Source organism: Danio aesculapii, chromosome 16 (genome assembly GCF_903798145.1).
Source record: "Danio aesculapii chromosome 16, fDanAes4.1, whole genome shotgun sequence".
NCBI classification, from domain to species: Eukaryota; Metazoa; Chordata; class Actinopteri; order Cypriniformes; family Danionidae; genus Danio; species Danio aesculapii.
Window position 1 is genome coordinate 5,303,063 of NC_079450.1, and position 15,928 is coordinate 5,318,990.

At 38.4% G+C, this 15,928-nt stretch overlaps 1 protein-coding gene across 1 annotated transcript in view; it reads left to right on the forward strand.

Annotated features, from left to right (window-relative positions):
• The window catches only part of si:dkeyp-97a10.3 (uncharacterized protein DDB_G0292186), a 36,698-nt gene that overhangs the window by 7,829 nt on the left and 12,941 nt on the right, over nt 1–15,928 (forward strand). The window contains exons 5-8 of the mRNA XM_056475631.1: nt 4,558–4,842; nt 9,625–9,729; nt 9,813–9,874; nt 13,047–14,879. Coding sequence (XP_056331606.1) covers nt 4,558–4,842; nt 9,625–9,729; nt 9,813–9,874; nt 13,047–14,879 — 2,285 coding nt within the window. The remainder of the gene's footprint in view (nt 1–4,557; nt 4,843–9,624; nt 9,730–9,812; nt 9,875–13,046; nt 14,880–15,928) is intronic.

Here is a 15,928-nt window from a genome sequence, read left to right on the forward strand (position 1 = left end):
CATCCTTTATGTAAGACATATGCTGGATAAGTTGGTGGTTCATTCCGCTGTGGCGACCCCAGATTAATAAAGGGACTAACCGAAAAGAAAATGAATGAATGAATGAAGTTGGTATAATGGGTGTCACGTTGGCGCAGTAAGTAGCACAATCGCCTCACAGCAAGAACGTCGCTGATTCGAGCCTCAGCTGGGTAAGTTGGCATTTCTGTGTGTAGTTTGCATGTTCTCCCTGTGTTGGCGTGGGTTTCCTCTGAGGGCTCCGCTTTCCTCCACAGTCCAAAAACATGCGCTATAGTCACACATGACGTCACACGGGTCCCCGGTTGCAAAAAGAGACCGGTTGCAATAGCAAACATGTCGTGTTGTGCAGTAGGATGCCAAATTCGAAGTCCAAAAATAGAAATGTAACTTTTACCGTACATCACACTGCTTTAATGCTGACTGCAGACGTCTTTGGTTAAAAGGGAGCTGAATGAAGTGACGACCTAATTAAAAATGCTGGACTCTGCAGTTCTCATGTTATATCAGGTAATTTCACGCTATGCTGAATCAGACACATTACTCAGTTTTGATTGCAGCAATGATTTCAGCAAAAACTGTTGCATATGGTTAATTAAACTGCAGACACTGAATGCTCAGAATGAAACGTGAAAGTGTGAGTTATTAAGGTGAAGTTGGTTTTATATTCACACATTCATTCAGTGACAACTTGTGACACTCTCCCTATATTGTTTACCACGGCACTTTTGAATATTAGGTCTGAAATAACCTGCAAGTGTGACTTGAAAACAACATTAACACTGTTTATTTGACTGTAAACAATGTTGTACTTTGATAGTCATTAGCTGCTAATATGATTTCGCTATTTAGAGTTTGCAAATAATACTTTTATGAAGGAGAAAGTCTGAATGTGCGAATATAAAACCAACTTTAGCTCTATGTGTAAGTTCACGTACCCTGCCGTACAGGTGCAGTTCACTGTCAGAATGCAGTTGTTTTGCTTGTTGATGATTACCCAGGCCTTGTACAGTTCCGTCATCTTTCCTTGTCTTTAGCTAGGCAGAACCTCGGTTTTTAGCTCTACATAGTGTTGAATCTGGTCATCCTGGAGCATTATTTCTTGCACATGACCACACAGAACAACATTGTAGGCATCCAAAGACTTGTAGACCTTTAACTTCTCTCTTGTAAAATCACTTGGATCTTCAATGAGATTGTATATTTGGGGCTGGATGCTTGGCCATTTCGTCTTATCCAATATCCATTGGGAGGGTGCTATCGCAAATGGACCTGTCAACGAACACCGCTCACTTTAACGTTAATTTTGCAGTATAACCGTGCTTATCACTGAGTGACAAGCTGTTATACTGTATGCGGAAAGCATTATGTAAATAATATATATATATGTAATCAATATAACTTATTTCTAAGACAACAACAAACTCTGTACGGCATCAGATGTCATTCCCTCACTGTAAATGCTAGCACTCCTGGTTTTTTTCTGCCACCTCCCTGCGCGTGCATCCTGAATGTTTACAAACATGGTAATTCGTCTATAGGTGAATTGGGTAAGCTAAATTGTCCGTAGTGTATGAGTGTGAATAGGAGTGTATTGGTGTTTCCCAGTACTGGGTTGCGGCTAGAATCTCATCTGCTGTGTAGAACATGTGCTGGATAAGTTGGCGGTTCATTCCGCTGTGGCAACCCCTGATTAATAAAGGGACTAAGCTGAAAAGAAAGTGATTTTGGTAAAATATGAATCGTCACAGAAGTTCAATAACTGAAGGTTCTCTTTGTTGTTGTTTTTTTGACTAATAAACATAAAAATAAAAAAATTATTTCTTTATTTTTACTGACATATATCCTCTGATACAATATATAAAACAATTTACCAAACTTTAAATTGAATAAAATACATGTGTATGATAGCACTTTATTTTGATGGTTCATTTGAGTATTAGTAGACTATCTTCTTAATATCTGCTGATACTGCTCCTTCAACAGACATTTAACTGACTATAAAAATATATATTTTTTACATTTAATTGAACTTGATGTACTTAATTAACTTAAATTAAATAAAAATAAGTAAAAGCACATTACAACATTTCTAAAACTAACTAAAATAAAAAAACATAAATTTTATGAAAACTAAAATATAATCCAATTTATTAAAAACAGTACTTTAACATGTTTGCATTTGCTTTGATAAAATAACAGTTTTATTTAACTCAGTTTTATGACAGCACGCTTTCAAAGACAGTGCCAGACATGTAACATGAATAAAATGACAAAAGCACTTGTAGTGTTCCAGTTTGTTGGACAAACATAATACATAATTTGGATTAATTTCTGCCCCACTAGTGACTAATTACAATCTGTCTGTGGGAACACGACAACAGTCACAACCAATAATCCAGCCTATGGCAGATGGAGGAGCAAAGACTTTCTATTTGCATAAAACCTTTGTTTTATTATGTTTAATTCTGTGGGGGGTTGTTAGTAGTAAGACACGGTTTAGTTTTTATAAAAGTTTGAATATAATGATTCCTATAAATTTGCATAATTTTTATATTTACATTTAAACTGTTTAAATATGCTGTGTTAATTTGTGTTTAAAAGTTTATGCTTTTGTTATATTTTCTTATATATTAATATTATATTAATTATATTAAATATAATAGTTTTTATTTATTAATTATTTTTTACATATTACCTGAATAGACAAAAATAGACATTGATTTGTGCATAGCATTTTATTGTTACTTGTGTTTGCGTGTGTGTGCGCTTGCGCGTGCGCGTGCGCGTGCGTGTGCCCGTGTGCGTGTGTTAGTGCGCGTGTGTGCGTGTGTTAGTGCGCGTGTGTGCGTCTGTGCGTGTGCGTCTGTGCGTGTGTGTCTGTGCGTGTGTGTGTGTCTATGCGTGTGTCTGTGCGTGTGTGTGTCTGTGCATCTGTGTCTGTGAATGAACCGTCAATTTATCCAACTTATGTTTTATGCATCACTGGGAAACACGCATACACATTCACACTCATACACTACGGTCAATTTGGTTTAGTATAATCACATATAGCGCATGTGTTTGGACTGTGGGGGAAACCGGAGCACCCGGAGGAAACCCAGCACCCGGAGGAACCCACGCAAACACGGGGAGAACATGCAAACTCCACACAGAAATGCCAACTAACCCAGCCGGACTCGAACCAGCGACCTTCTTGCTCTGAGGCGATTGTGCTACCCACTGAGCCACTGTGTCACCCTGTAATTTCTTTTATGTTATTATTTTTTCATTTACTACATCATTTCATGCATTTTATTTGAGTAGTTTTAGTTTTCATTACCTTATTTAATTGTTTAACTAAATGGACCATTAAAAATGATCAGGAATCATTTTTTTTTCGAAATTATTACTGGTAATTCATTACATTCAGATGGCATTTTTGCACCTTTCATATTTGTGTTTACTGTGCAGGATACTATATTTTCTAGCTCAATTATTGATTAATTGATATATACACTACCTGACAAAGTCTTGTTGTCAATCTCAGTTGTAAGAGCAACAAATAATAACTTGACTGATCATTTGTTGAAGTGGCAGAAGGTAGAATCATCTGTTGAACTGCATCCCAATCATCACAAATACTGCAGAAGACCTACTGGAAACCACATGGACCCAAGATTCTCACAGAAATCAGTCAAGTTTGGTGAAGCAAAAGTCATGGTTTGGGGTTACATTCAGTATGGGGTCGTGTGAGAGATCTGCAAAGTGGATGGCAATATCAACAGTCTGAGGTATCAAGACATTTGTGCTGCCCGTTACATTGCAAACCACAGGAGAGGGGAAATTCTTCAGCAGGATAGCGCTCCTTCTCATACTTCAGCCTCCACATCAAAGTTCCTGAAAGCAAAGAAGGTCAAGGTGCTCCAGGTTTGGCCAGCCCAGTCACCAGACATGAACATTATTGAGCATGTCTGGAGTAAGATTAAGGAGGAGGGACTGAAGATGAATCCAAAGGATCTTGATGAACTCTAGGGAGTCCTGCAAAAACACTTTCTTTGCCATTCCAGATGACTTTATTAATAAGTGATTTGAGTCATTGCAGAGATGTGTGGATGCAGTCCTCCAAGCTCATGATGGAGTCAGACACAATATTCATTCTGTTTCCACTGCAGCATGACCACATATTCTATACTGGACATTATTTCTGTTCAGTGACCAGACTTTTGTCTAAGCACAGTCAGACCTTACTGTCCTAATGAAATCATTCAAAATCAAGGCATGATCATATTTTGATTTGGTAAAATAAGCGTAATCTAGAGGCCTTTACCTTTCACATAAGCCACTTCTGATACCAAATGATCTACTAGAAGTCAAGTTATTATTTGCTGTTCCTAAAACTTGGATAGGCAACAAGACTCTTGTATATATTCACTAAAAGAGAAATTTCAGTCTTACCGTTTTTTTGGTTGTTTTTATGTTTTACCATACTGTATGATGAGCCTTTAATAAACATCATTAAACACTTTTAATTAATGCATGCTGTTGCTGGTTTCTCAGATGGTCCAGATTCTCCCCAACTGACAAAGAGCTCTAATCAGTGTGTCGGAGGTGGAGACGCTACAGTGGGTCAGTCAGTGCTTCTCAGCTGTACATCCGCCTCTCTGCCTCCTGCATCCTTCACATGGCAGATCAACGGCCAGACGGTCAGCTCCAGCCAATCAGCGAGTGGCTCGCTGACCCTGCAGATCTTCTCCACCAATCAGAGCGGCAGTTACGTCTGCACCGCACACAACGGCATCACGGGAGGGACATCAAGTCAGCAGATCGACCTGGCCATTGTGGGTGAGTTAAAGGTGCAGTAGGTGATTGTCTTCACCCTTCAGAAACATTTTGTGTTGTGCTGGTTGAAATCTCCTCACATTCCAATATAAATGAGTAAAGTAAATCATCTAAATGTTTTTATATGTATTTTTATATTCTGGGTAAGGCAGAAAAAAAAAGTCCATCCAATTAAATGTTGTCGGGCTAACATCTCCCATAATTCTGATAAGCAGCCCAAACTGTCTGTCAACAAATGTACATTTGTCCAACGGTGCGTCTCTGTTCACGCATATCCGCCATGCGCACCGCTCGTTCATTTGCACATGAGAAAGTCACAGTCGCTGTAAAATCAAATGCTGAATTGAAACATTTTAAAATCCTGAATCAGTATTGGAGTTTCTCTTGCACGCTGGAGGAAGAACGACACCATGGCTGAAGTATTTCTCTTAGACAATTTTACTCCCCAAAACTAAAGTTTTAGTCCAAAAACTATTTTAGTCCCCCAAAGCTGATGTAGATTGTGTTGTTATGAATGGGTTATATGCACAGAAGTGTTGTTCAGCTACTGAAATCATCCGGCGATAGATTGATGTGACTATTTTCAGTTTCATAAGGGAACTTTTACAGCATCAATAATGTCGATTTTTATTTAGTGTAACAACGAAACATCAGTATATAGTGCTGTTCCGCCTAGCCTGCTTTACTGAGCTGAAGATGGTTTTAAATTCACATTGGTTCATTTTTGAACAATGACATCCTGTGTCACGCTGCCTAAATTGTTCACCATGCTACTTGAATATTCGCTCTGAAATAGCATGTAAGTATGGCTTAGTAATAGGTGTAATTCCTGCACGCCATCGGCCAACACTAGCTACATTTCTAACTGGCGAATGACATGAACTAGTGGCTTGTCTGCTGTCATGTCACGGTGCGCGAGTTCGCGATTTCGGGAGGCATGGCTTTGAAACACAGTTCCTCCCCTGCCGTCCAGAGATAATATGCTAACCGGTTAGCATTTTGGCAGATCACCTACTGCAACTTTAATGACAGTTCAGTGACTATGGAGCCAGATTAGTCTCAAAACTATTACAATTTTTTTTTGAATACTGTCTTTATTGATTTTAGGAGCTTTTAACATTTACTAAAGAAATCAAAACAAAACGCAAAAAATTTTAATAAATAACACTCACCGGCCACTTTATTAGATACACCTTACTAGTACTTGGGTGGACCCCCTTTTGCTTTCAGAACTGCTTTAATCCTTTGTGGCATAGATTCAACAAGATACTGGAAATATTCCTCAGAGATTTTGCTCCATACTGACATGATAGCATCACGCAGTTGCTGCAGATTTGTCAGCTGCACATCCATGATGCGAATCTCCCGTTCCACCACATCCCAAAGATGCTCTATTGGATTGAGATCTGGTGACTGTGGAGGCCATTTGAGTACAGTGAACTCATTGTCATGTTCAAGAAACCAGTCTGAGATGATTCACGCTTTATGACAATTGTATCAGTCGACATTCAGTCGTATGAAAATATACGATTTTTAACAAGTGGCATGGCACGCAACCCCACCCCTAAAGCCAACCGTCATTGGGGGAAGAGCAAATCGTACTAATTTTATGAATGAGATCGTATGAATTAACACAAAATAGCCTCAACATCAAACAGTTACGAATTGCCATGAGATTGTTGGTTTTGAATTTATAAATTGTAAAGGTGTAAACCTAAACTGGTCTCAGAGTTCGGTTCAGTTATGATTATCATGCCATCTATTTGGTTCTATTCAATATCTCGGTGCATCACGGTGTATTGACGATGCTTTCCATACACAATTTTATATTTTACTTCACAGCACAAGATAAATGTATAAATATATTTATATATTATTTTTAATACCATTTTGTCCTTTAAAGGGCTCATAGTTTACCTCTTTTTTATGATTTAATATTAATATTATGGTTCTTCTGAGTGTGCCAGTTTAGGTTCAGTTTAAAACACAATTCAGATTGTTTTATTATAATGTGTTAAAAAGTGTCATGTTGGGGGCGTGTCCACAGCTCGCTGATTTAGGGGTGTGTTGCTTCACATGTAGATTAGTTTCGGCTTCCCACTCAATGTAACAAGGGGGCGGAGCGATGAGCTCACCCGCTCTGTGTTTGCAACAGAGTCAGACAGACAGACTAAGAGAAGGAGCATGAGTGAGAGGATTAGCAATCAGTCGTACATATACGACTCGGACACAGACCAAGCAGAGAGTACAAAATCGTCGCGCCACGTATTTTAGAATTCTAAACATAGGTTTCTATCAGGGTACACACAACAGCGCTTCAAGTCAGCGGCTCTCCGCGGTGCCCAGCCATCGACTTGAAGCGCCGTTGTGTGTACCCTGATATAAACCTATGTTTAGAATTCTAAAATGCATGGCGCTGCGTCAGGTACAGCAGCACCTAGCTAAGATCACAGGGAGCTTCTGTGATCACGAGAAATGCAAACGGCTGAAGTATAAGGTAGACTCCATGAGAAGTACACATGTTTGCAAACCTACCTAAAGATACAACCAATAATTCCGATTAGAGCGATAATGTGGAGAATATTGCTCTTGTGTTGAGCCCAATGAGCCTTGCATCTAAAAATAGAGCTAGGGTGTTCCTTTAGTGATATCGCTTCGACTCACGCTGAAAATGGTGGACGTGAATCAACAAACTGAGGATATGATGACGCGCCTGTCAATCAATATTGGTGGGCGGGGGGACCGCTCTCCTACATAAAGTTGCGGTCGATTTGAAAACCACTCCAATTGGTCCACTGTTTTTTATGTTGTTAAATTGAAAAAAAAAAAGCACTGGGTGTGTTTATATCACCCCAATATGACGGTCTATACACCATACATGCACATATGTCTGTCCAAACAGCTTGAAAAGTAGATTTTTACCATAGGTGCCCTTTAATACAGTCAGATATATAAACTGTACCTTTAAAAACTCAAGTATAGGCACAGAACAACATGAGCATTTCTAGCAAATAAACAAATATAAATATCCCTCTCGCTTACTGAGGCTTGTCAAGCGAGTTCTTAAACCCCAGTGATTGGTCACGCACTCAACAGAAAGGGCTGCGATTGGCTCTAACGCTCTGGCACTGTTCACCGATGATAAACACTGATAAAAGGCATCGGCGATCACAGCTGATCCATGATAGATGCGGAGGAGAAAACTCGCTCTGCAGACACGCGCTCGTGTCTGGATTCACAAGTAATGCTGTACTAGCCGAGAGGAGAGGAAAAGTCACTTTAAAGTTACTTTTTTTTCTCAATCGCAATGAAATAGGGGCTTCTTTGTCCAGCAAACTCACGCAGTGAAATTGTGCACAGTTTCTGCGTTTTTAAGTAGCTGGAGCGTTGTAAATACTCACGCTTGCCTCCCTCGCCATAGTAAGCTACCGTGACAGTGCATATGAGATAAATGACATCACTACATAATAACCGGTTATGATTATTACTGGACCGATACCGAATTGTCCGCATCTGCATCGTGTTGCAATTAATTTCATCACCTCAAATTAATTTTAACACCCCTAATAAATTGTGTGTGTATTCATGAATTGCGTTTTGAATTCACGAGTTGGATTTTATACATGTGAATTGTGCTGTGCATGTATGATTTTTTTTTTTCTCAAAATGTATTATTTCTGAGACTGACCTGGCTCTATAGGTGACGGATGCATCTGTCGGGTCATTCTTCAGCCTGACATTCATTTTCTTGACCAGAGAGGGAGTAATAATCAACCACTGGACTGATAAATTCATGTGTCACCTCACTGAAAGGAGTCATAATTTCCATCCGCCCACAGTGATTTTCTGTGCAGGATATTTTCTCCTGTTTGCTAGCTCGATTATTCATGTGTGGGGTTTTTTCTTTGCCCTTTATGCCCGGGCTCCATTTCCTATGGCATGTTTCTGTTCAAATGATTGTTTTCATTTTGTAAACGTAGAAAAAGTATGCATTGTCCCGGAAGTTTCAATAACTGAATGTTTGTTTTTTGACTAATAAACTATTTTTTTTACTGACATAAAGAAATTTTGGAGTTCAAAATAATTATTTCCTGCTGTAAAATCCTCTAAAAAACATTAAAGTCACAGCCAGACCAGGTTCTCCCCACTCGCAGTCACCCAAAGCACCCCGCTTACAGTCACCCTAGTCATCAAGATCCCTTTCACCTGAATTCTAATCAGTCATGCATCTGCACGTTATCCCTGCTTCATAACACCCCTCACCGTCCATAACTCAGTGTCCAGCCTTGTCACTAGAGAGACGGACAAAACCTCACGGTCAGTGAAACCTTAAACGACTCAGTTATACTTGCCCCTATGTTCCTGCTTATCTCCAGTGTCTGCATCTCTCCTCCTTCCTACTGTGATTCCCTCCTGGTTGTGTGTTTCCTGAATCCCCCGTGTTCAGATTCAATCAACAGTGTCCGGTCTCTGTCCATCATCTGGTTCACTGCTTAACAAAACCAAGAAATAGACTTAACATGTTTACATCATTCCTGTTCATACCCTCATAAACTGTCATTCATACTCGCAGCTCTGGTCTCGTCCCGCTTCTGTGATGATTAGATTTTCGCTAAACTTTAAATGGAATAAAATAAAGTATTAAAAAACACATTTAATTTATTCATGCATGTAATGTTTTAATATTCATGTGTTTTCTTTTTTGCCCTTCATGCCCTGGTTGTGTTTTTGTGTGTTTGTGAATCTAACTCTTCAGATGTAAAGTGTAAAATATCCTCTTTGCAGGTACGTGTCTCAGCGCTGGGGCCGTCGCGGGGATCGTCGTTGCCTGTTTTGTTGCACTCCTCATTATTATCATTGTCATTATTGTGCTCTTGCGACAAAGAAATGGTACGTGTCTCTTAAAAATGTCTGTCTATTGTTTGATTCATGATGTTAAGTGTGCTGATCTGCTCATTTGCTCATTTTTACAGTTGATCGGAGAGTAAAAAATAACATTGAACTTCAGAAGACAAACCCGAATGAAGGAATGACAGTAAGACAGTGTTATTCTTGCTTATTGTGTTCTGTGTGGGGTAGAATAATACCTGATAGGGCTTTGTAAAAAAAAAAAATACAAATCCAAAAATTTCATTTATGATTTTTACAAGCTCAGTGGTTAGCACTGTCGCCAAGCAAGAAGGTCGCTGGTTCTAATCCCGGCTGGGTCAGTTGACATTTCTGTGTGGAGTTTGCATGTTCTCCCCATGTTGGCATGGGTTTCTTCCGGGTGCTCTGGTTTCCCCCACAAGTCCAAACACGTGCGGTTCATCCAAAAAATAGAAAACTTAACTTTTACTGTACACCACACTGCTTTTAATGCCAACCGCAGACATCTTTGGCTAAATAGGAGCTGAATGAAGTGAGGACCTAATTAAAAATGCTCGACTCTGCAGTTCTCATTTCATTTCGGGTAAGTTCACACTATGCTGAATCTTACACAATACTTGTTTTTGATTGCAGCAATGATTTCAGCAAAAACAGTTAAATATGGTGAATTAAACTGCAGACACTGAATGCTTAGAATGAAACGTAAAAATCTAAATTCACATACCCTGCCGTACCGGTGTAGCTTGCTGTCAGAATGCAGTAGTATTGCTTGTTGATGATTACCCAGGCCTTGTACAGTTCCGTCGTCTTTCCTTGTCTTTGGCTAGGCAGAACCTCAGTTTTTAACACTACATAGTGTTGAATCTGGTCATCATGGAGCATTATTTCTTGCACATGACCACACAGAACAACATCGTAGGCATCCAAAGACTTGTAGGCCTTTAACTTCTCTCTTGTAAAATCACTTGTAGTTTCAATGAGACAGTTGTATATTTCGGGTTGGATGCTTGGCCATTTCGTCAAATCCAATATCCATTGGGAAGGAGCTATCGCAAATGGACCTGTCAGATGAACACCGCTCACTTTAACGTTAATTTTGCTGAATAACCGTGCTTATCACTGAGTGACAAGCTGTTATAATACGCTGAAAGCATTATGTAAAAAATATATATAATATGAAATCAATATAACTTATTTCTTAGACAACAACAAACTCTGTATCGCATCGGATGTCATTCCCTTGCTGTAAATGCAATCTCTCCTGTTTTTTTTTCTGCAACCTCGCTGCGAGCGCGTTTAGAATATTTACAAACCGGTAATTCATCTATAGGTGAACTGAATAAACGAAATCGGCCGTAGTGTATTAGTGTTTGTGAATGAGTGTGTATGGATGTTTCCCAGTACTGGGTTGCAGCTGGAAGGGCATCCCCTGCGTAAAACATATGCTGGATAAGTTGGCGGTTCATTCCACTGTGACAACCCCTCATGAATAAAGGGACTAAGCTAAAGGAAAATGAATGAAATTTTTACAAAGTTTACAATTTTACAAATTGGATTTATTTTGAATAATGAAATGTAAAATAACATAGTATAGTTTTCATAATATAATATTGTTAAGAATATTATTAATAATACCAAAACATCATTTTAATATTAATAATTTTAAAAATGAGTTAAAAAAAAGTCTAAATAAATGACACAATCTTCATGATACTTAGCAAAAATAAATGTATGAACCAATATAACAGTAATAATCAGCAGCATTTGCTTACATAAAGGATTTTGATGCTTAACATTTTATACAATATTATTAAAAATAATAATTATTATTAAAAATAGATTGTTATAGTTTTTGAACTGTTAGATCCCCATCTCCACGCCACAAAAAAAAGACCCATGACCGGACGCCAGATCTTGTCAGGAAATGTCAGTTTCTCCAGGTATCTGGACAACAAGTCTTCTATCAACAAAGGAGTTGACCGAGAAAGCCAGAGAGGAGCAGAAGCAGGAGACGAAGTAATGATGATAAAGAAAGAGCAGAGTTTTTTGAATAGTCTTAGTTGCGTATGATTCAATGCTCAGACTAAATCCAACAAGTTTTATTATACCACAAGCAACTGTAAGGGAATATTACTGCTTCACAACGCTGTCCAGAGACAACACAGACTTTGAAATGGAGACATTCGATGATCTCTTACTCATGAAAACAAGTGTTGCTTGAATCCACACTGTCATAAGATTATAACATTCATTCATATTATTTTTTTGGCTTAGTTTCTTGATTAATCTGGGCTCGCCACAGTGGAATGAACCGCCAAGTTATCCAGAATTTTTTTTTTTAAGCAGCGGATGCCCTTCCAGCCACAACCCAACACTGGGAAACACCCATAGACTCTGGCATTCACACACATACACTATGGCCAATTAATCTTATTCAGTTCACCTGTAGCGTATGTCTTTGGACCGTGGGGGAAACAGGAGCACCCGCAGGAAACCCACGCAAACATGGGGAGAACATGCAAACTCCACACAGAAATGCCACTTGACCCTGCCAGGGCTCAAAACAAAGACCTTCTTGCTGTGAGGCGAACGTGCTACTTACTGCGCCACCATGCAGTCCCGAATAATAATCAATAATAATCAAATCATTAGTTAATGATCAATAAAATGATATAATAATAATTATTATTATATAAATGACTAAAGATCATATGATTAAATAAAATAATTAAATGCAGAATAAATTAATATAAACAAATGAAAGTAAAGCACAACACAAATGAGTGTTTGCTTTCTTGAAGCAACACACACACAAGGATTCTCAGATCCTTAGTTAGATTCTTCAGAACCAACTCTGGCACTGTTTTTGATATTCAAATAGCTGGGGGTTTTTTTACGTCATTTACTCTCCCCCATAACATTTTGAACCCATAATACTTAATGGTTAATTTTGTATACATAAATATTTTTATTTATGGAACCTGAGAGGTTTCTGTCAATGTAACTAAATTTAGAAGATAAAGTAATACAGCTAATGCATTCCTAATATACATAATAAACAATACGAATCTAATGTAATAAATGTGCTATATACTGCAAATGCACATTACATTACAATGTAAATGAACAAAGAAGAGTTAAAATATGATAATCAGGCTTTATTCAACATATTTGAATTAGTTTGTTAAAGATTTACCAAAGCCTTATGGGTTTGGATCAACATGATGTCGGATTTTCCATTTCTGGATGAGAAACTCAATTCCCAGATAAAAGAAATTTGTAATAATTACAATACTCTTGTTGCCAAGCCTTAACATCTCTTCCAATCTCTTTCTCAGATAGCAAACAGAGCTCTAGTCACTGAAAACCACGCTGATCCAACATTGCACAGCTCGCTCCCACACAACGTCACTAATCACAACAATGGGAACATCAGCACAATGGCACAAAACATAGCCAGAAACTCACTCCATCATAATGGCCATCTGAACACTGATGAATTCCAGCACAACTTCAGTGCAGTGCCAGACAATGGGCATCAAATCAGCAACAATTCAACAAATCCCAACAATGACCCTCCAAGGTCGTTCCCACAACACACTCCTAATATTGTCATACAAACAGGCAATTCCCAGCCGGGTGCACTTGCACCTACTGTTCATGTAAGCCTCAATGCATTGCCACATACTGATCAGTTCAACACACAACCTCAAACAGTGCATGTCAACTTGAACACATACCCTCCAGATGCACAGCAGACAGCCTGGCAACATGTAGACCAAAGAGAAAGTGGCCTACATAGTCAACACACTAATACAAATCCTTCACACACTGAATTACTGAATTCTAACCAACATAACAACTTCGTTCAAACCAACCAAACCAATGCAGTACGCCAACCTACAAACTCTAGCCATCGAAATCACTCTCAAAGTGCCTTGCAGAACTCAAGATTGGGTAATCAAACACTAAACAATGCTTCAACAAATGGATCCCCGCAAACCAACAGCCTCATTCAGACTGGCTACTCGCACCATTCCAATCAAACCAATGCAAACCGCAGAAATGCCAACTTACGGTCAACAGGAGAAGAGCAAACCCGTCATTCAAACCGATATCGCACAAACAACCAGTTCGACAACACAAACACAAACCTCCAGCAGATCCCTTGGGACCGCCTGCGGGGAACGCCGGCGTATCCCAACCAAGAAGTGGAAAGCACTGATAGCAGTGAATCCTCAGACTGGATGCCGAGACCTCCTCAACAAGCTAATCGAAGGGGTCGTTCTACTCGGAGACAACACGAAGCTGAACTTTCCAGCAGGTCCACCCAAGCTGCTTCTTCCCCCCAAAGAAGAGACATGCATAGACCAGCTGTGCACAGCCAATCGCAAATGGACCCAAATTTGTGGAGTCAAGTGGTGGAGCAGATGCAAGTTCAATCGCCAAGACATGCTTTACCTCAAACTGAATCCTCTCGGGGTCAGAATCCAATCCCTATTGGTCAACCTTTGGGAACGACAATACCTCAAACACATCCTCAGAGACATCACGAACCTGAGTTTTCCAACAGGTCAACCCAAGCTGCTTCTTCCCCTCAAAGAAGAGACCTCCAAAGACCAATAATGCACAACCAATCACAAATGAATCCAAATTTGTTTAGTCAAGTCCAATCGCAAATCCCAAGACATGCATTGCCTCAAACCGAAACCTCTCCAGGTCAGAATCCAATCCCCATTGGTCAACCTCGGGGAACGACAATACCTCAAACACATCCCCAGACACAAACTACCACCAGAACTCAAGAAGTGCCAGCTCAGCCAATTGTTTCTCTTACTGAGGCGGCACTTCGCCAACACACCGCCCAGACTGATAACACATTCGCCAATCGAAACCAGCAAACTCAAGCAGCCCTGCAGAACCCTGGACCTCCTCAACCCATCCCGCAGGTTAATAAAAAGGGTAAGAGGGCTCCTACTCCACCTCGGGTTCTGCGGCCAGCAGAGTTTCAAACACTTCCACGTGAACGTACACAAAAAGTCCAGCCTGTGAGAGTCCAGCATCAACACAGATCTCCAAACGCACACAGACAAACCCATATTAGGCATATTAGCCCTCAACGGATGCCAGGGATGCATCACATGCATGGACACCCAATGCATATGCAACAGGTAAGAAACCTGATTAGTGAACATACCTGAGTAGTGACCATATTTTTAAGATTCCTTTCCTGTTTTCAGGGTATAGTTCAGGGTATGGTTAGTTTGAAGAGTTATATAAAGAAGAAAGGAACTCAAGCAGGGTTGAATTAGACTCAAGATGAGTAAATAAAGAGTTCAGATGCAAAAACAATCTAAATGCCATCTAAATTTCCATTTAAAAGCAGAATTTTTCTCAACCTATTATGTTTATGTTCAGTTATTTCACTTTAAAGGCAACAAAAATAACCTATTTATTGCCATAAAAAAGTGAAATTACCAAACCTACACAAAAGAAATGCTCATTTTTATTGAAATACATTTTTAATAGTATTTTTGGTTTCTAGTATAGATGTCAGTGTCTGCTTTTTCCCAATATTATTTACAATATCTTGTTTTAGTGTGAGTTTATTTGTTGAGTGTGAGTTATATGATGTGGAAATTTTCATTTTTGGGTGAACTGTCTTTTAAATTTTGCTGAAGGTAATGATTGACAGGTTGCTTGACCAATAATGTGCAGCCAATGTAAATAATCAAGCAGTCTTGGTTAGGTCTGGGACGGTATCGGTATGTGTGTGTGTGTGTGTATATATATATATATATATATATATATATATATATATATATATATATATATATATATATATATATATATATATATATATATATATATATATATTTATATATATATATATATATATATATATATATATATATATATATATATATATATATTTATATATATATATATATATATATATATATATATATATATATATATATATATATATATATATATATATATTTATTTATATATATATATATATATATATATATTTATTTATATATATATATATATATATATATATATATATATATATATATATATATATATATATATATATATATATATATATATACACACACACACATACATAGGCCTATATATTAGGGTATTTATATATTACGTTAACGATTACTACATTGTCTGTAACCCTTTCAATCGATAGACCTTATCTACA